Source organism: Calonectris borealis, chromosome 1 (assembly GCF_964195595.1).
Source record: "Calonectris borealis chromosome 1, bCalBor7.hap1.2, whole genome shotgun sequence".
Lineage (NCBI taxonomy): Eukaryota > Metazoa > Chordata > Aves > Procellariiformes > Procellariidae > Calonectris > Calonectris borealis.
The window spans coordinates 84,760,286-84,779,309 of record NC_134312.1 but is presented as its reverse complement, the minus strand read 5'-3'; the positions used below and the strand labels follow the sequence as shown (position 1 = coordinate 84,779,309).

General features: G+C 46.9%; 1 protein-coding gene and 1 long non-coding RNA gene across 3 annotated transcripts; both read left to right on the top strand.

Annotated features, from left to right (window-relative positions):
• The first annotated feature begins 3,966 nt into the window (after positions 1-3,966).
• LOC142088307 (uncharacterized) lies at positions 3,967-12,999 on the top strand. Its single transcript, XR_012675819.1, has 3 exons — positions 3,967-4,504; positions 5,339-5,420; positions 10,792-12,999. It is a non-coding gene; the product is annotated as an uncharacterized LOC142088307 (long non-coding RNA).
• Positions 13,000-13,832: 833 nt separating this feature from the next.
• Positions 13,833-19,022, top strand: LOC142088298 (C->U-editing enzyme APOBEC-1-like). Of its 2 annotated transcripts, none has more exons than XM_075163525.1 (4): positions 13,833-14,197; positions 16,833-17,236; positions 17,788-17,903; positions 18,484-18,891. In XM_075163525.1, the coding sequence occupies exons 1-4, from the start codon at positions 14,175-14,177 to the stop codon at positions 18,490-18,492; spliced, it is 552 nt and encodes a 183-aa protein (XP_075019626.1). In that variant the 5' UTR covers positions 13,833-14,174; the 3' UTR covers positions 18,493-18,891. The 2 variants fall into 2 exon arrangements, with proteins under 2 accessions (XP_075019626.1, XP_075019618.1); XM_075163517.1 differs by lacking the exon at positions 18,484-18,891 and adding an exon at positions 18,898-19,022 and having other exon boundaries at positions 13,835-14,197.
• Positions 19,023-19,024: the final 2 nt, after the last annotated feature.

Below are 19,024 nucleotides of genomic sequence, written 5' to 3'. Positions count from 1 at the left end.
TAGATGGCTGACTTGGCTGAGATGGAAAGAAAAAGAGACAAAGAAGAGACGAACAGTGAGAGGCTGTAGCTTTTTTAACTGGATGTCATTTGTCTAGGAATTGAATCCAGTGAAGGCTGGAGGCTGAGGAGGGGAATATAGCATTGACATCAACTACTGGCGTAAAGGTAAAAATTATCTGTACTTTGTCTCCTTCAGATTGTCCATGGAGAACCAGCTCAAATTAGGCTGTGAAAGTACATCTTTTAGGGCAGCAAAGAAAGAATCAAAGAGACTGTATTATTGACTGCATCTCTTCCCAGGCTGCAAGGTCAGAAAAAGCCACAGAATAATACAGTGAAAGAACGCCAGTCCCCCAGATTCTGCTGTGACAAAATAAAAATTCTTCCCCAGCAGAGCTTAGTCATGAAGGAGGAGGAGCAGCCATTACTGTCTGCGTTGGGAACATTTTGCTAAAAATTCCTGTTCTAATCCCAGTTGTGTCCTCCATGCAAACTTTGGGGCTAAGACAGGCCTGAGAACACCTTCTCTTAACCCCACTCACGACTAAATTGCTTTGCTATAGTTGTAAACAGCCTAATAATAGTGTCAAAGTGCCTGCAGATGCAAAGTAACCTTGCAGAATGTTGCATGGCTTTGGTGCAAAGGTGCAGGTGTTGACTTGTGATCCAGCAGGGTCCTCTGACATGGTAACACCTCAGCTGTCTCTCTTCACTTACCGCACCCACCAGATTTCCCCACCTCTGCAGCAGAAATGGCCAAGCCAGATGTAGTTCATCTCTCCTCAGCCACTGCAGTTCACAGACAGCACGTTGACACAAACCGCTGAAGATCTCAGTTTCTATCAGTACACATCTGCTCTGCGAAGACATGTGCTGGCCCCAGCTGGAGGTCTGATCTCTGATCTGTCCACCAGCTGCACCCATGGGGACATGGCAGCAGCGCTGCCCTGCAGCCAGCGCAGGCTATCGAACAGCATGTTCCCCAGCACATCTCAGTGATGAAGGCCAGCCCCTGTTGCACTCCTGTGATTTGATCCCCAGAGAATCAGTGTACACAAGTCACGGGCTTCAACGCCTGTCCTCTGCATGTGTCATTCATGTACTGACATTCCAGTGGCTTGAGAGAGCTGCTTGGAGCACCTGAACCTGTCCCTCGCAGCGCTGAATGATGCAGTCATGGAAATGCCAAGGGCTGCTGGCAGCCTGCTTAACAGCAATCTGCTGTAGCACCAGGAAACAGGAGGAAAAGAAAATGCTCAGAATCAGGCTGTTCTATGCAACATCCTCTTCCTAGCTTTAAAACCTCCCCTATGGTGAAACACATGAACATCTGGTTGCAACCTCCCGAAGTTAAGGCCAAAAGAGAGGGAATTAGCCCAGTGGGCCAGGTGATGATTTCTGTTCCCTCTGCGTAACCGGGAGGATTTCTCAGCAGGGATGGATTCTGGTCCCATGATAGTCAAAGACAGTTTCACATCGGCTTAGACGGCACTGAGATTTGAAATTTTTCTGTGCTTGTAACAGTGTACCTGAGTGCGTAATCTGACCCTTTATTTAAATGTGTCAATACATGCATTCCTGGACAAAGGAATAAGGATAAACACAGGGAGAAAAAGGTGGGCCACATTAAGTAGAGGGGAGGAAAGAGAAAAAGAGAACAGAAAACCAGTCTATTCCGTCTAGGTTCCTAGATTGCCTTCATCGTTATGGTGTCTGAGCATTTTCCGGTGGAGTCTGCAGTGCCCTGACTCAGATCTGCCACATGCGGTTCTTTGTCTCTTTCTCATCCTCTCCGCAGGGAGAGGACTGCATGTGTTGTGGAGGATTTCACTTTGGGTTAGCTGGCTTGGTTTAGGGCTTGTTCATAATGTGCTCACAGCTGTTTGTATTTGAGGTGTGTGTTGGAGAAGTGCACCTTCTACTTGGAAAGCAAAGTGGTGAGATCGGGGTATGTTGTAGCACAGCGTTACTACGACTCCAGAGATAACTCTGCCTCCTGCTTAGACTAGATTTTCACAGGGTTAAAGAGCTCCCCTGTACCAGTAAAGTGGAACTGCTGACACCAGTAGATGCCGGCTGTTGACTTCAGAGCCTTAAAGGAATCTCTGTATGCTGGTCTGAGGCTGCTGAGTACATCGAGGAGACCATGAACTGGGCAGTTTGGTAAGTAGGGTGCAGCCTCAGTTAGAAAACATGGGTCAGAGACAAAGAAAAAGCAGGTCAACTGGGGTGGGGGAACCACTCCCCAGCCCTGTCCTTGTGCTGTAGTCAATTGACTTTGGAGGCTGCTAACACTGTTTGCTAACTGATGTTGGGAGGAGAGGAGGGTTTCTCTGCATATGAGTTGTCAGAAGAAGGATAACTGGCCAGCTCCTCTGATCCAGTATTTTAGGAAGTGGTGTACTTAGAATACAGTAAATGTCCAGGCTAACTGAGGGATGTCCACCATCCCACTGCGCTGGATCCATCACAAATCCATGTTCATCAGCAGACTCGGCTCCAGGCAGCTTTTCATATCAGGGAAAGACCTTACCTTACCACAGGGACCCTTGTTCTAGGGTATATCTCCAAGCCAGCACTGAACTCTGTGTTTTGGTTATGGATAATGATGACGTTTGGACAGTTTGAAGCTAAGAAGCTGCAAAACCCAGCTGAGATGCTGGTTAGATACTCTGGCAGTGACCTGAAGGAGTCGTGTCCAAACTGCAAGCAAATGCAATGCAATTACACTGGGTAGTTCTGTGGCAAAAAGGTCTACCCATGGCCTGGCTTGGCATGACGTCAATAATCAGGTTAGGGGAAGGATTGAAAATAACACAATATCATCTCCTCAGTATAGCTGACAAAAGGAAAATACAATCCTAATTAATCACTTCCCACAAACAGGTCACTGCCCACCTCCCCACCCCACCCTCAGCAGTGCACATAACAGTGGGTAACTGCTATTGCTATTTTTTGTTGTTTTCCCCACATGCTGGGAAACTGAGGCACAAGGCTTTGTGGTGGCCCAGCAGTCTTGCCAGGCCTGGAGCAAGCATCAGGTGATTCACGTGTCTTTGACACCTTGCATTCTTAGGCTGAGAAGAGGTGAAGATCTGGCCTGAGGATCACAAGCTGGCAGTGCCTCCTGCCTAGACTGCTGTTTGTATTTAGGGAAAGAGTATACAGCCTGTGACACTGCTGTTTTCTGTGCCCCAGCCATAGGCACCGCACGGAGTGGGGCAGGAGGCTCTTTGGGTTCATCACATACAAGACAGCTTCTCCCACAGGCCTTTGCTGGGTTGCTGGGAAGGATGCCCCCCACCAGGAGGGCAGCGTGGAAGTTGGCTACTCCCTATCCCAAAAGACAGCCGCAGGGAGCTGTGGCACTTCCCTCGTGTGCTGCTGCCTTGTGCTGCTGCCCAGGGAGAGCGGCATCCTGGCCTTTCCTGGGCTGGGGCACTGCGGCACTCGAATCCCTTCAAACCTCCGAGGGAATGCCGTTTTAGGCAGAGAGTGAGTCACTTCACATTAGTCCAAATAACTGCATTGACCCGAGTTAGCAGGGTCCTCGGGGGTTTCTGTTTTATGCAATCAGCTCCGTCTCACACCTGAAAAGAAGAAGATATAACCATGTCCGCAGACCAGCCCTGCGGCTTGGAGCCCATCCAGACTCGGTGACTGGGGCCCTGATGTGAGGGAGAGCCGGTCCTGGGACACAGGGATGGGGAACGGGTGGAGAAAGTCCCTGAGGCCAGAGTTTTGCAGACAGGTCGCTTCTGGGAAGCCAGAGCAGCCTCCGGCCCGGGACTAGCAGGGTTCTGGGACAGGTCGCGGGGAGGCTGAACTCGGTCCCCCCGGCTCTCCCCTGCTTCACTCTCAGGCGGCCACCGAGGGGCAGCAGACAGCCGCCGCCTAGGCGGGAGCGGCTCCCGCCCCCGCCCCCGCCCCCCTTCTCCTGCCCCTCCCGCCGCCGCCGGCCCGCTGAGCCGCGGGGTGCTGGGGGAGGTCGGCCCGCTGGGCTGCTCCAGGGCCCCAGAGGAGGCGAGGGCGTTTCTAGCGTCGCTGAGTATATGGCGAGTGAGGTGGGCAGGGGCTGGAAGCAAAGCCGGTGAGGGGACTGGCAGCTGGCGGTCTCCCGAGGGGGCGGAAGGACTGGACAAGGCAGGGGCGGGGAGCTGAGATGGGGTAGGTTACCCCCCAAACTACCGCCCCTCCCGGGCAGGGCAAGGTGGTATCGAGTGAGAGTGGATGCAGAGAGCTCGGTCTAATGGTGGGCTCGCCCTGGTGCCCCGGCGCCTTTTGAGACACAGGGCGGAGATACGCTGGGAGCGTTTGTCCTGCCTCCCTTCTTCCCATCTCTCAGTGACAGTCTCCAGGAGATCTCAAGCTGGCAGCTTCATGAAGGAAAACTGCTCCCTCCCTCAGCGACTGAGAAATTCCTCTTGGTCACCGGCTTGCTATGAACACGGCAGCAAGGCACCACGGACACAGCTCTCCGTAACGGCTGCTCCATACATAGGGTGAGACAGGCTTGAACTGCAGAGGTCTTTTACAAACTTGGGCCTCTCTTCCCACACACAAACAACTCTTTCCAGGCCTCAAAACAAGAGCTGAGCTGCAGCTGAGGGACAGGACAAATGGGGAAACATCATCCAGATGAAGAAGTCCCTCTCCTTGGAAGGGGTGATGCTGTGCATTTTCTCTCATAGCATTGTCCGCCATTATCACATGAGTAAAATCTTGGAGAATTTAGTGACATGAGCTTTCTTCCTTTATTCTCCTCTTGTTTTGCCTATTCCTTCCTAAGAGGATTGGCTCCTGAAGGCTATTCCTGAGAGGACAATTTCAGGTACCTTCACAAGACATCCAGAGAGTGTTGTGAACCTGAACAGGATATACAGTGATATCTGCCATGACAGCACATAAATCCAGGAAATTCTGTTTAGTCATTCTGCATCCAAAATAAAAGCTTGAAAACATAGCTTCCCCCCTGCACAACGGTTCTTGTGCCTTTTTGCTCTTCCCTGGCTTGATTTCTCTTCAGGCTCACAGCGCTCACCTGTGCCTGTGTTTTGGACAGCAAGTCCCAGATACAACCTCTATAAATTAGTATTTGCATTGGTATCAACTTAACTGGCTGCAAGCTGGGCCGAGCTTAATTGGTGCAAAATGCACATCTTTGCTTGTTTGCACAGGGAGAGACCAGCATCCTTTCTAGGGTGACGTACCAGACTCTGTCTTTTTGCAAAGGAAAGACTGAACGTGCCACTAGAAATCTTGCAGAGGTGTTGACTCAGCTGTTCTGTTCTCAGTGGCAGTTGAGACTCACTACTCTTTATTTGTGTTTCTTTCAGCATCACACAGTTACCAGCTGCTGGCTTGGCTGCAGGCCATTCAAATTCTCCGTGGGTGCTGGTTTTGCTACCTGTGCTGCAGGTAAGTGACTTGTGCACTAGAGTTTCCACTAGGCAGATGCCTGTAAGATAAAGGACACAACTGGGGGAAATTTCCTGTGCAAACAAGCCCTTCAGCTAAAATGGGTTCTGAAGATCTTAATCTCTAGGGTCTAAACCACGAGGGTACGTGGCCTGAGCTCCTGGAGGGTTCATTAGCCTGGGAATCAAGCAGACTATAAGAAATGAAGCTGAACTTCCCCTGCTTTAGGATGATGTTGTTGCTAACAGGGCTGGGGCATATGCCAGAAGCCAGGCTGGTAAAGATTAAAGGCTTCAGCTGAGCTAGGAGAAGGATGTCCTTCCCCTCCACCACCTGTCATGCTCTTCTGGTCTGTCTTCCCTGCGCATGGGATGAATGAGCCTCGTAGCACAGGGTATCCAGCGTTTCCTTCCCCTCGCACAGACCGGATGGAAGTGCAACGTTCCAGAGGAGTATCCTGTGCTTGGCCCATCTCTGATCTCCCCTCAGGTTCTTCTGCTTATTCTTGTTCTCTCTCTTATTTGCTTTTATTTCTCTCATGCATTTTTTCCTGTTCATTTTTGTTCTCCAGATGGCCTGCCATTTTAAATTCTCGTGTCCCTGTATTTTTTTGCTTCATGACTCTGTATCTCCTTGCTCTGTTTCCTTGCTTCTATGTGACATGCAGCAGTCTCTGGCCAGTAACCAAAGCAAACTTGATTTGAAGACAAACATAGCTCTTGATAGAGTTGATTTTGATGCACCCGTTGCTTGCACCAATATGACTGCAACAGTAGCTGCCATCAGCTACAAGGATGCAGGCACCATACCAGTGTAGACCAGACCTCTGCTTTGCCCCTTTCTGCTCTGTTTTCTTTTTATTAATGCTTTTTTTTTTTTTTTTTTTTAATGGAGAGGGAGAATTCTCTTATTCTGTTTCGTGATCCTCCTTCACTATTGTCCATTTATGTTGTGGGGATAGTTAGGTGCTCTCAGCGTGCGTGGTATTGGCACCACTGAGGGCACTGTCAAGGACATCAGTGCTGAGAACTTTCCACCAACCATGCTGCTGAGACAGCCTCTCTGGCATGGTGGCAATCTCTCCAAGGAAACCAGGGGATGGTATCAACCTGGCAGCTTCATCTGCTTTCCAACTCTGCTTCCTAAAGCACAGTCAGATTGCATCAGGCTTCTTTGCATGCTCACAGGGGCCAAAGTAACAATAGTTTTTTAATCTCCAACTTCCAGCTGTTTCAATGTTTGCATGGGTGCAGATGCCCTTTATTTGTGTCAAAATGTGTTGTGCCTCGGAAGAAAGCCCTATCCACCTATCTGGTCTGCTGCCGCACAGCCTCACATGTACTCCTTTCCTGCCTGATGGTAAGGATGACAGGATCCCAGACTGGAGGAGATGAGAGTATCCACTAGCACCAACAAAGCAAAGGTGCTGTGGCTGTGGCACAGTGAGGTTTAGGAGTTCGTGGCCACTCACTGTTGAGGGCAGGAGAACTTTCCCACACTATCATGTTGAATATCCATACTGTTTTCAGTGTGCCATGGACACTAGCCAGCTCAGCAGTCCCTTTGGCTTCGACAGTGCTCACCCCTTACCCCTTATTTAAAACTCAGAGACTCACATCAGGGAACTGTGCCCTCCTGCCCCAGTAGGGGTGGGGGACAGCAGGAGAAGAAAAGGTAGGAGCTGTACTTGCTACAGCAGCAGAGTCCGATCCTATGTTTAAGAAAAGCCTCAGCCTTCTGAAGATGAAGCTGTCAAAATGTAAATCCCACCCGTGTGTGCTTAGTCCTAGCTTTTGTTCTCCTCAGTTAAGGACAATCTGTTCCTGCAGCCCTTTGAGCTGGTTTCTAACTTGGAGACACAGCAGTGCGTGCAGGAATGAGAGCTGAGCTGGCCAGGATTATTTGGCTTTCATAGGGAAAGGTTGCTTGGACAGAATAAAAAGGTTTCTGTGGAAAGTTTTGGGTTTCAATTTTTTTTTTTTTTTCTTTGGCAAGGGTTCTCCAGGCTGAAAAGAAGGAGATTAATTGGGTAGCCACTCCTGGGTGAGACTCAGGTTCATACCTCTTTTTAAACCTGGCTCTGTGGCATCCCAGCTACGCATGCCACAGGCTATCAGTATGTGGGTGAGAAACCAGTGAGACTGGGAGGGAAGGGAAGGAGGGACCCTGTTTGTGTTGTGAGTCAGAATAAAAACATCTCATCAGGGTGATGCTTTTCAGGAAACAGAACCACCGATTTCTGGCCAGCTGTCTTCAAGCTTGGCTGAAGTCAGTCAGAAAAGGTATTTCTGGCAAAATGGAATTTCCCAAGTTTGTGATACCTTGTTTCATATCACATTGCAGCTTTCCATTTTGGTTTGCTTGCGTGCCTGGTTATTTTTGGCCCAAATCCATCTGTTCCTTTGCAGAGCTGCTCTCCAAGCTCTTTTACTACCTCTTGCAGAACTGAGTGGATTAGAATTAAACATTAAAAAATCTATGGAGGAGACCATTCATCCTGTCTTTCCCAATAACAGAACCGCAAGAGTGGTAGCTGGCAGCAGAACAGCGATAACAAACAGCCAGGGATAGTCCTGCTGCAGCCCTATGAACAATTTGTGCTGTAGTAAGTGGAGCTATCCTGCTTCAAACCATCTGCAAAGATATGATGCAAGCCCAATAAAGCAACTTTGGCTGTTGTTTTGGGATTTGGATTTGAGCCCATTTCACAGCTCACCCTGCTCCTTCTCATTCAGGCATGACTACAAAATCCCAGTATAGACACCGTCTGTTGCTTGAATTCAAGATAAAGCTGTCCTGGCTCATGTTGTATCTTTCTAAGGCTAAACCCAGGACATACTGGGGCCAGAGAGAAGAAAATGAAGTTTTCCTCATTCCCTGTCTCACAGTAGATTTCACCTGAATTGGGATTTTTTCCCTTGCCATGGGCTTTTGCCAAAACCCTTGGCCCTACCACCCCCTGCACAGCCACCATACCCTTAGAGAACCTCTTTATCCCCATCTCTCCTTTCACTCATCTACTACCTGCTGCTGCAGCTTGAATTTTCCTTCTGGAGATACACAGATTGAAGAGAGGAGATGGACGCAGGGCTGACTTGGGGACAGAGATAAGTTCCACTGCCTAGCTACATTGCCCTTGCGATGCTTGTGTGTTTGTCTCTGAGAAGAAGTCTGCAGACATTAGGGTTGAACCACAGGGCAGGCAGGGTTTCCCCAGAGCTATTGGTGTTGGTGCAGCAAAGGACTGTCCATGGGCTGGAATGAGATGGGGCATTTTCAGGTTGGGGATAGGAGCAACGATGGCCCCAGCACGCGGGGGCAGATTTCCCACCGGCTGTGCCTAGTGCAGGCTGTCCCACAGGCAATAGCAGGGGCCAATCCTGCCCGAGTCTCCTCAGCTCTGCTGGCCCATCCCTCATACTGCCGAGCCACGGATGTGTAGGCAACTGCCTGCTGCCTCTGGGGTGGCATGGAGGAAGCTGGGTAGTGCTGAGGGGTGGACTGGCTCCTTTTATCACAAGTGTCTCCAAGAAATTCCTCTGGTAATGAAAGGACCTTGCAAATGGACAACTAGAGCTGCACAGATGTGTTGTATCCCAGCCTGGCTTGCTTTGCCTCCGTCTGACTCACGTTCCCTCTTTATGGGACGAGTTTTCTCGACCAGCTAATTGAGGTGGGCAGTGTCACCGTTCAGGGGAGTCTCTTGGCAGTGAGAAGCGTTTGGATGACACATAGATGATGCAGAAAAGAGAGATCTCCTTTAAAGAGAGAGGGATATCCTTTATGCTATTGCACTGCTCAGGCCTGAAATCAGGAAATTACTTTTCCCATTCTCTTTTTCTTTCTTCAAACACTAGCTTTCAAAACAGAAGCTATTTCACTGTCTGCCCCCATTATCATCCAATTCAAATCCTCTGAAAATCATTTGGGCAGCATGTGCCTTATAAAACAAGGAAACAAGCTTAACAACAGGGATCAGTAATTTTTTTCTGGGGTATTTATTTGCCTCTTGTTTTTTGAGCTCTGAACTGTCCCTCCTGTTCTTTGTCCCAGGGGCCTGGACATATATATAATGTCAGATGAGTGGCTGTGACACAGGTCTGAGGCTAGAGGGGCTGAGCTGTAAGGAAAGATGAGAACCTGACAGCAAAGGTCAACAACATCCAAGAGGCTATAGAGAGAAGTGCTAGGGCATGCTGTAGTTTTGTGGTACACTGGTTTTGGTGACAATTGTTTCCTATAAAGCTCCTGGCTTGTACCAGGATTCTCCTATCCTATTCAACTCTGGGAGGTGATAAAGGCTCCTTAACAAGTTCACAAACAGATGTGGGAGACAGAGAGGCCCAGCTACTGGGGAACCAACATCCAATATATGTGTAGGAAATATTCCCTGACACACTGCAAGCTTTTAAAAGAGGAAAGTGAATCACAAAAAATGCAGTTATGTTATGGTTTCTATTTCATTGAGTAATAAAGATAAATATAAAGATAAATATAAATATCTCATACTGAATGAGGTAAATTGAACTAAAACATTATGACTCATATGTCCCATGGTTGAGCTGTCAGAACAAGATGTTTTGTATTCCTGGTTGAGTTACCTACCTGCTGATGATCTCACATGATGTTTTTCATCGTGGTATCCAATCTTTCACCGAGATAACAAATACAGCCAGAGTGCTCAAAAGGCAAAATGACTGTGGACACATCAATCAAAGTCACCAGTTTTCTTCTTTTCTTCATTGGGTGTCTACCAATCTAATTACCTAACTTGCTTCCTCTACAACCCTGTCAGAACCCTGTAATTAATAATACTTATTAGTTACCTGGCAGACTCCTGACCATTAATGCCAGACCCAGGCAGTGCTGGTGGTCATCGGTAGGTGCTGCAGATTCGTTCTAGCTCAGGTGTGGGCCCACAGCCACATTCTGACAGGGCTCTGACGACTCCCCCGAGCTGTGATTTTGTACCAGCATATGCCCTGCATGTGTGAAGCTGGTGCTCCAGGTGGTACCGAGCATGGCTCGTTCTGTGCATTGCAAGGATGCACTCCTGTTGCACAGAGCAGATGTTTGGGCAGCTTTCCAGAAAGGGACTGGTGTTTCTGAGGGCAACCCCCATCCCGTGACACGAGGGTAAGTAAAGACATCCCACTCTGTGGTGGGAGGGCTAACATTATCTCAGCAGTGTAGCATGTCATTTTCATCCAGTCCTAGGACACTGCAGCAGCAGGAGGAGGCAGTTCAAGCCCTGGTGTTTGGAAACTGGAAGCCCTCAACATCCAGCCTTTTGTTGCCAGAAGGTTAACCTGTGGCTTGACAACATGATGTGAAGTCACCACAGCATAGCAAAAACATCTCTTTCCCCAAGCTGCAGGAAATCCAGATCAGCACGCCATATTGCTGTTGCGGCACACGGGAGATGAGGAAGCCTGGAGCAGACATGAGGAAGCCTGGAAGACTGGAAGAGGACCTGACCTAGAAAATGCCATGTTCTTGTGTCTCAAGCTGTGTTAGTTTTATACCCCTGTGTCATTCACATTGGTTGCATGATGGAGAGTATGTGACTGAGAATCAATTAAATAATCAAGTAAATTTACTAATCCTGAGAAATTATAGCTCTTGCAATGAGTGTGTGTCTGTCTACTAAGGGTTTTCAGGGGTCACAGATACAAGCAATATGGTTTGTGGCGCTAGAGGTGAAGTAATATATAGAATGGGAAATGGCTTCTGGAGAAGAGATATAGGCATTGCTTAGTGTCAGCCCATCACATACTGCTTACATCTTTGGAGGAAGTTGTTGACAGGCATATTCTAGTGAACAGAGCTGCTGCAGTTTAGGAAAGTACCATCCCATCTCTTGACTTCATCTCAGGTGATGTTTATTGCTGTCAGAGCAGGGTCACTGGAATGGATCATGTAAACAAATGCATACTGCACATTATCCTGCAGGAAACTTTCTCATCAAATCTCCACGCAGTCCATTACAGGCTGAGTATCACCATCTTATCTTAAAAGTGTTCTGCGTCTCAATCTGAAATCTCCAAAGAGGCCTATTCCTTAGTATTGTAAGTTTTTCGGTCAAAGGTAGGTGTGTTTATCACAACCTTGATCTTCATGAATTTCCACCACGAACTTCCATTTGTGTTTTTTTTTTTATGACAGAAGTAGCATATTTAATACCTCGCAATTCCTAGCATTCCTCGCATTCCTAGCAAACCTTTCCCGATAGTATCTGTGATCCTTTTCAGCTTTCAGAAAGACGCACTGTTGCCACAGATACTTATGATACATGCACAAACAATCATGTCAAAATGAACACACTGGTCATGCATGTCTTTACAGCCTCTTCCAAGACGCACACAAAATTTGCCCATCAGGTTAGGGTGGTGTGCATTGGTTAGCCAACAGCCCACAGTGCTCACTTTGTCCCTCATGGAGAGAGGCAGTTTCTGAGGCAGCCAGCACTCAAGCCAAGAGAGTTTGACAAGCTGGTGTCAACATCTGGCACCAGCTCCAGCATCAGCCCTGAAACCACTGAAGCTCCTTGTCCCTCAGAAGAGACAAGGCTCAGCCATTTTCTTCAGGTACTCCATGAAAAGAGAAATGGAAACCAAAATCCTCGTACTGTCAACTCATGCAGTTTTGGGATATCCCAGGCAATGGAAAAAACCCCAAGGCCAGTTCCTGGAGGGCCAAATAGCTCTGTCACTGTACTAGTCCAAAGCTGGCTCTGTGTATCCAAGCAGTGTTGAGCCTGAGGTAACCTCACCTCCTAAACCACAGAGGGCTGCCGGCACGCAGAGTGAGGCATAGCTCAGCTGGAGGGAGAGCTGGTCCCTTCATGGGTCTATGAGGAGTCACTCGGATGTCATTGCCCCCTGTTCCCTGGGCTCCTACTCTCAGAAACATGTCTGCAGAGTCTCTGCAGAGCTCTCTCTGGTCCTTGTTAGCTTAGACTTGGTTTCCTGTGAAAGTATTTGTAATGTTTCCAGACCTGAGCAGGCAGTGCTGGGCCTCAGCTAACGAACCCAGCCAGACTTTGCATGGAGCCAGCTAAGCTGTCTGCATCCACAGCGCAGTTAATCTGCAAGCAGAACATGAGCTTCTGAGTCACTGGTAATTGTAGCTGCTCCTCGGTGTCACCCTTGGATTGTGAGTCTTGCTAGTTTTGCCTTGGCAAAAGGGGGCTGGCAAAGTTGCGGACCTCCCCCCCTCCCCGCTTTTCAGAAGGGGGCTGGCAAAGTTGCTGAGCTGCACTGTGTTCTTCTAGCATGGTGGTTAGGTGAACAGCAGTAACTCTGTGGGACTTGGGAGCTACTATCTTTCCTAAATGTCTCCATAGGAAATTAGTATAACAAAACTCAGAAAGATCTTAAGGAAGGGGAATGTGATTTTATTTCACAAATCTCAAAATAAATGGATTTTGCCCCCTCGCACTGTCTTATCCATATACTCACCTGCACCAAGCTGTGCGCATCTCAGTGGCCTGGCCAGGATCGCCTGTGTGCAAGAGAGATGGTACTGGATCTCAATAAGAAAGGCCTGACAACAAATAGCTAAATAAAACAGCTGTTCTAATAAGACAGAATAAGAAGAGGAATATAGGCAGCGAGTAAATCTAACATCCCTTCAGATGCTGGGCACCCCGCGTTCACGCAGCGCTGGGCAGACCCCGGATGGATTTCCCCATGGCACACGGCGCAGATCCTGTCCCTGAAGGGAAGCTCCCCCTTTTTGGTCTTCTGAGCTACTACGCACTTTCTTACAGGAACACAGTTCTGTTCCTAAAGGATGTTCGAACTTCCTGCTGCCCGTGTAGATAAGGGCAGGGCCAGGCCGGTGGCGTAATTGCTGGTACCACGCAGGAGCTGCCTGCAGGCTCCTCTGTTACAATCCGCCAGGTAAGTTTATCCCGCGGCCGAGGGGTTTGTGCAGCGTGGCTCGGCCTGAAGGCCACGCTGCACGTGCAGCACAGCGCAGCACAGGCCTGTGTATATAAATTACAGATTACATGAGTCACACACGGGTGTCTCAACCCCTAAGCCCAAGGCCCAAGAGAGCAGACATGGCCTGTTCGAGATCACCAGCTCCTCGAACGCCACGTCTTCTGCAAGGCTCCCAATGCACGGTCCCCTCTCTTCCTCCACGGGGGGAACTCTCCACCTTCTGGGTTTGGCAGGGAAAGTGAGTAAGCTTTGCTGACACCCTGCGAGCAAAGTCTCTCATCAGAGGTATCTGTGAGCACCTCGTCCTTGACAAAGCTCTGACAGCACGGAAAGACCTCGCGAGGCGTGAGGCCGAGCGGAGCTTCGGGGCTGGGGAGGAAAGGCCTGCGTGCCACGCAGCGCAGCTGCACCGCTGGGAGGAGCTTCCTGCACAGAAGAGTAAATCTCATTTTTCTGCCAACGAAGTGTTATCATCCTTCCCAAACTCACAAGCGGGCTTCAAAGGGGTCGTCCAATTATAACGTTTGTAACCGGAAGCATGTATCAGCCCTCACTCCCCGGCTGCGGGGTGAGGAAAGAGTGCCGCTAAGGGCAGGCTTGTAAAGACGTGTCATTATGTGGTAGCAACCGCAGTCAAACCATTTTTTTCCCTTTCCTCTTACATCACCCGGAGCCAGCGGAGCCTGGGGGTGTGCTCCTTCCTCGGCTGGGCACAGAGCCCTGGTCTGCAGGAACAGAAACAGAAAGGAGGACAGCACCAAAGCAAAAGAGCGGAGCCGGAGGGTTCACGGGGAGAGGAGAAGCCATGTACAAGAAAAGGCTGAGAGGGTAAAAAAAAAATTGCTGACCAAAAAAAAAAAAACCACTCCAGCTTCAGCTCTGTGTTGCTCCACCCCAAGGGGACCCCTCGCTTTGTCGCCCCAGGGGTTTGCTTTCTGTCTGTGCAAAGTATCTGCCTTGCTTGGGGAAGGGCGAGGGTGACACTCGTGCCAGCGTACCCGAGTGGGAGCCCTGGTCCCCGGTGTAACTGCAGCGGGCGAGGGGGCTGCACCGAAGTCTGAGCCTGTTGGGCAAGTTCCCGCCGGCATAAAACTTTCGTGGGAGCCATAAAATGGCAGGGAACAAAAGGCGCCGATAAAAACGAGTGAAGGATGGGTGTGGGTTGAGGAAGGGCTAAGGTGGGAGCTGGCTCAGTCCAATGCTGGGCAGCAAGAGAATCATAAAGAGAATTGACTGTTTCGAGGTCTTGAAAAGGCTGTTGTGCCACAAAATAAACAGGAAGTGTCAGACCAGACATTTTCTGTCCAATAGAGGGGGAAAAAAAGTTTTAATGCAAAGTTTAGTAAAGAAGTGCATCGGCTGTGCAAAGCATTAGCAATGGAGGGAAAAGGCAGATTAAAGAAGTTTTGACACATCTATGCTTGTACATTTTTAGGTACTATCATTATTACTATTATTATCTTGCTATGAGCAGAATTTTAAATAGTTCCTAATAAAAAGTGTTAGAGGAAGGAAGGAAAATTATTAAATATCTATAATAGTGCAGTTTATTACACAAAGTTTTAATAAGAGAGGTATTAGGTTTAGGAGCTGTTTTCATAAAACTAGTACATTTTAAAATAAACTGATTGCATTCCTGTTCAAGTTACAGATGACGGGACAATAGAAAAGTATAAATAACACATTTTAAAAGATATTTGTCATCAGTAAATATGTTTTCAAGGTTTAATGCACATTTACATAGCAGCTGCATACTAATGGAAAAGAAAATAAAGTCTAGGAGACAGTTATGTTGGCTGTCATCCCTCTGCCATTTTCTCCCCTAACTCCTCTAAACATTTTTGAGTGCAATCCACCTTTCAAATACTCAGTCAGTCTTTACAGTTGGTCTATTTCTCTCCAGCTCTTAAATTCTGAAAGGGTTACAAGTTCACTTTCATAAGATTGATGAACCAAATTTAGAAAGAATATTAAAAATGTTTTAGGACTTTTAAATTTTTTTTTTATTTGTTAACTCTTAATTTTGTCTCATATTTGTATCAAGGAACCAGCTATTAAGTGCTTGATTTTTTTGAGTTAGGCTCCCTGTGTATATGTGTACCGTACATAATAATGCTGAACAGCAAGGACTGTTTGTGATAGCTATAAAAGTAAAAAAATTAAAGTGATTGCATGGCTTTGGGCAATTTATCTGTAAACTCACAACTTATTTTAAGTATTTTCTTATCTGGTTTGGGGAGAAAAGGGAATAGGTGTTGGGATTATGTATATATTCTATAGCATGGGAACGTTTTATGATGTTTTTAAAATTTCTTGTCTGTCCTTCTGTTAGAGCTGTTTAAATTTGCATTAATCCATTATTTTAAAAATAGCAAGTTATAGCTGTAGCAGATTTTTATAAGAATGCAGACTTTTGTTTATATTGCATTAAGTTGATTACACAATACATTTCACTTGGTTTAACATATCTTTAAGGTGGCTATATCTTGAAGATTAGTGTATTGCAAGATTGTTCTAAGGAAATGGCTTATGTCCCTGAAAATATGCACGGGACACCCACTGCAATAGCTTATCCAAAGTGCAATATTTTATGGTCAAGACACAGGCAAGAGGGTGCTTAAGATCAGTTTAAGTAAGACGTGAAAATTTTAACTTGTCTGCATGTTATAATCAGATGTCAACAACTACAGATACTTTTGAACAAATCAGATCTCTGTAATCTATTGTAACACTGCTTTCCAAAACCGTAAAGATACCTTCTGTAAGAATTAGATGAACTGATATAAAGGATACATTCACGACCAACACTAGCAGTCTTTGTATAGTTACTGAACTGACAATATTTAGAGGTCTGTTCTGAACTGAATAGATCCGGATCTAAGAGATGGACTATCTGTCAACAGATGTCATTCTTGGGAACTGCATCTTGTTGTATAGAGCACTTCTTTTTCCTTCTCTCATGTAGGATTGTGCTGACTGTTCTAATCCTTATGAAAATACAAACAGCAAGAGAATCCAATAAGGAGAAATACTCAGATTCATAATTTATCAGTGGATTTATTTTCTTTCTTTTTTTTTTTTAGTTTTTACAAAATTCACAATGGCTCCCTACATTGAAAAGGGCTACATAGGAGCCCTGGAAAAATGTCTGACGCATAAAGAGATATGGAAAGCTTTTAGAAATCCTCACGCTGATGAGGAAGAGGATAGCCATAGGGAGGGGTGAGGAGGTGAAAGTTCTGCATGAAGTGGCAGACAAAGGGAGGATTAGGTGGTTCAGAGTTTGGTTCCTTTACCCTGCTGTGGTGCCTACCTCTCCATTTACCTTGCATTGCTCTCTCATGTTTTGCCCTTCTCAGTTCTCCTCTCATTTCCTCCACCCTCCCCCTTTTTTTGTGTACTGGAGAACTACCGAAAACAAAGTTGTAACCAGTGATTCCTTGAAGTTTCTCTTCTGTTTCAGCATGTATATATCTAAGAAGGTGTTAAAGTATCATTTTGACCCCCATAAGGCTCCATGGGAGACGTATCTACTATGCAAACTGCAGTGGGGTGAGGATGGCAAGCATTGGATACACTGGGTCAGAAATGAACATTATTACCATGCTGAAGTCTACTTCCTGGAGAAGATCTTTAAGATGAGAAGATCCAATAATTATGTCAACTGTTCCATCACCTGGTACTTGTCCTGGAGCCCCTGTGCGAAATGCTGCCATAAAATACTGAATTTCTTAAAGATGCACTCAAATGTGAAGATAAACATATATGTAGCACGGCTTTATTCCATAGAAGATGAAAAAAATCGCCAGGGTCTGAAGAAACTTGTGAGCTTGGCGGGAGTGACCATTGCTGTCATGGAAATTGAAGGCAAGGTTTCCCGTAATTTGTGGGACTGGGAAGGGGTGAACTGGTGAACTTTGTGCATGGGTGAATCTGGTATGGGCTTGTTTCTGTGCCCAGTGTCCTGCCCAGCTTCTTTGGGGGCACATCCATCACCATTCAGTGACTGAGTGTCGCATCCAAAAAAAGATGTTCAAATATTGCAGGAGAAGGGGAACAGGACTCTTAGCAACCAGACCTGTATGAAAATTCTCCCTTGTTTATAGACACCATCCTTCTGTCACTCCTGAGGGAATAGGAGATAGGCTGCTTCTCCCTTGTCCTAGGGGACTAAATCCAGCTTCTGGGATAAGGGTGGCTGAAGGGGCCCTCCGCTGACAAGAGAGGGGAAAAAAAAATGCGCAGAGAGAATGGCATTGGTTCCAAATATGGAGTGGACATCATCCGGCAGCTGGTCTGTCCACGGCCAAGCTGTCTCTGTGTCATGGGCACAAGGAAGAGGTTAAAAAGTCTTGTTCCCTGAGCTTTTCTGGTATCTGAATAAACTCAGGTTAGTCATCTTGCTTCCATTTCTCCAGACTATAATTACTGCTGGGAAAACTTTATCCAGGGAGATGCTGATGATGATTCCTGGACTGTGGGCTTTCAATCAGCGATAACTAAGAATCTTTTGAAGCTCAACGATGTTTTGAAGGTTAGTAGACTCTGAGGGATAGGGGGAACCACATGAAATGATTTGCAGTCTAGGCTCACTGAGCTGTAAAGAGCAGGAAAGAAGCTGTTCTATCTACTTGGAGTTTAAAGAGTGCTGCAGCATGCTTTTGGAAAAAGTAATATAGTAAAATCATAGAAACCATCCTGTCCCATTGGGAGAGAAGCACTGTGGATTTTCCTCCATCATATTACCAAGCAAAGGCTAAGAGTGCAGCTTTTCTCCTTCAGGCTCCAAAGTGGGCAATCCCTTGATTATCAGCTGAAACTCCAGTCTCATCCCAGAAACCCTCCACCAGATTCCTTTCTAATCTGGATCTGAGCATGGGTTTCTGTTCACTGAATGATGATAGTCAGCCACTTTCTGTCAATATCTGCAGCGGTCTGACATCTCCTCCCAGTCACTGGGCCCCTATGTACTTCATTAAAGTCCCTTCCAGGTTTGATTCAGCAACTTCCCTGACTGGTCCGAAGGGTAAAGTTTCTGCGAGATGAGAAAAGCTGTTCAAAACAGAATGTCTGTCCCCCGGAAAAATCCAACCTTTGTTTTTGTTTTGTGCCAGACCTCCTGAAAGCCAGGAGAGAGAAGAGAGAGTGTGTTCACCAATGGTGCTGAAAGTTTGTGCCCCTGGAGACAAGAGACCCTGCTAGAATGAAGAGGTCCACATCCTTGACCTGGAAGGACCGTGTACAAAAAAAAATCTAGCAAAACTAATAGAAGTTCTGCAGCATTTTTATTTCAATGTATTAGAGTTTTCTGACAAATGCTATTTTTAGTGAAACAGAGTGAAAGAAATCTATGGTTAAGTAGGTCATTGAACATCTGGGAAATCCCTTTTATATGGCATCTGTGGAAAAGAAATACCCTGGGCTATTACAAGTAATGGACTTCTCCTGCTATGTCCATTTCAAATCACAGCAAGTCTAAAGTGAAACTGTTAAAGGATCTAAATGTCATATTTTTATTTTCGTTTCAGGATCTTCCATTCATAGAATCATAGAATTACAGAATATTTCAAGCTGGAAGGGACTCATAAGGATCATCGAGTCCAACTCCCTGCTGCTTGCAGAACTACCTAAAACTAAAGCATATGACTAAAAGCG

What these genes read in the sequence shown, in the direction of transcription:
- LOC142088298 (XM_075163517.1), top strand. Translation starts at nt 14,175, where the DNA reads ATGTACAAGAAAAGGCTGAGAGG. An exon ending in TACAAGAAAAGGCTGAGAGG is followed by an intron (nt 14,198 to 16,832) that starts GTAAAAAAAAAA and finishes CTTCTGTTTCAG; the next exon opens with CATGTATATATCTAAGAAGG. An exon ending in AGCTCAACGATGTTTTGAAG is followed by an intron (nt 17,904 to 18,897) that starts GTTAGTAGACTC and finishes TTTTCGTTTCAG; the next exon opens with GATCTTCCATTCATAGAATC.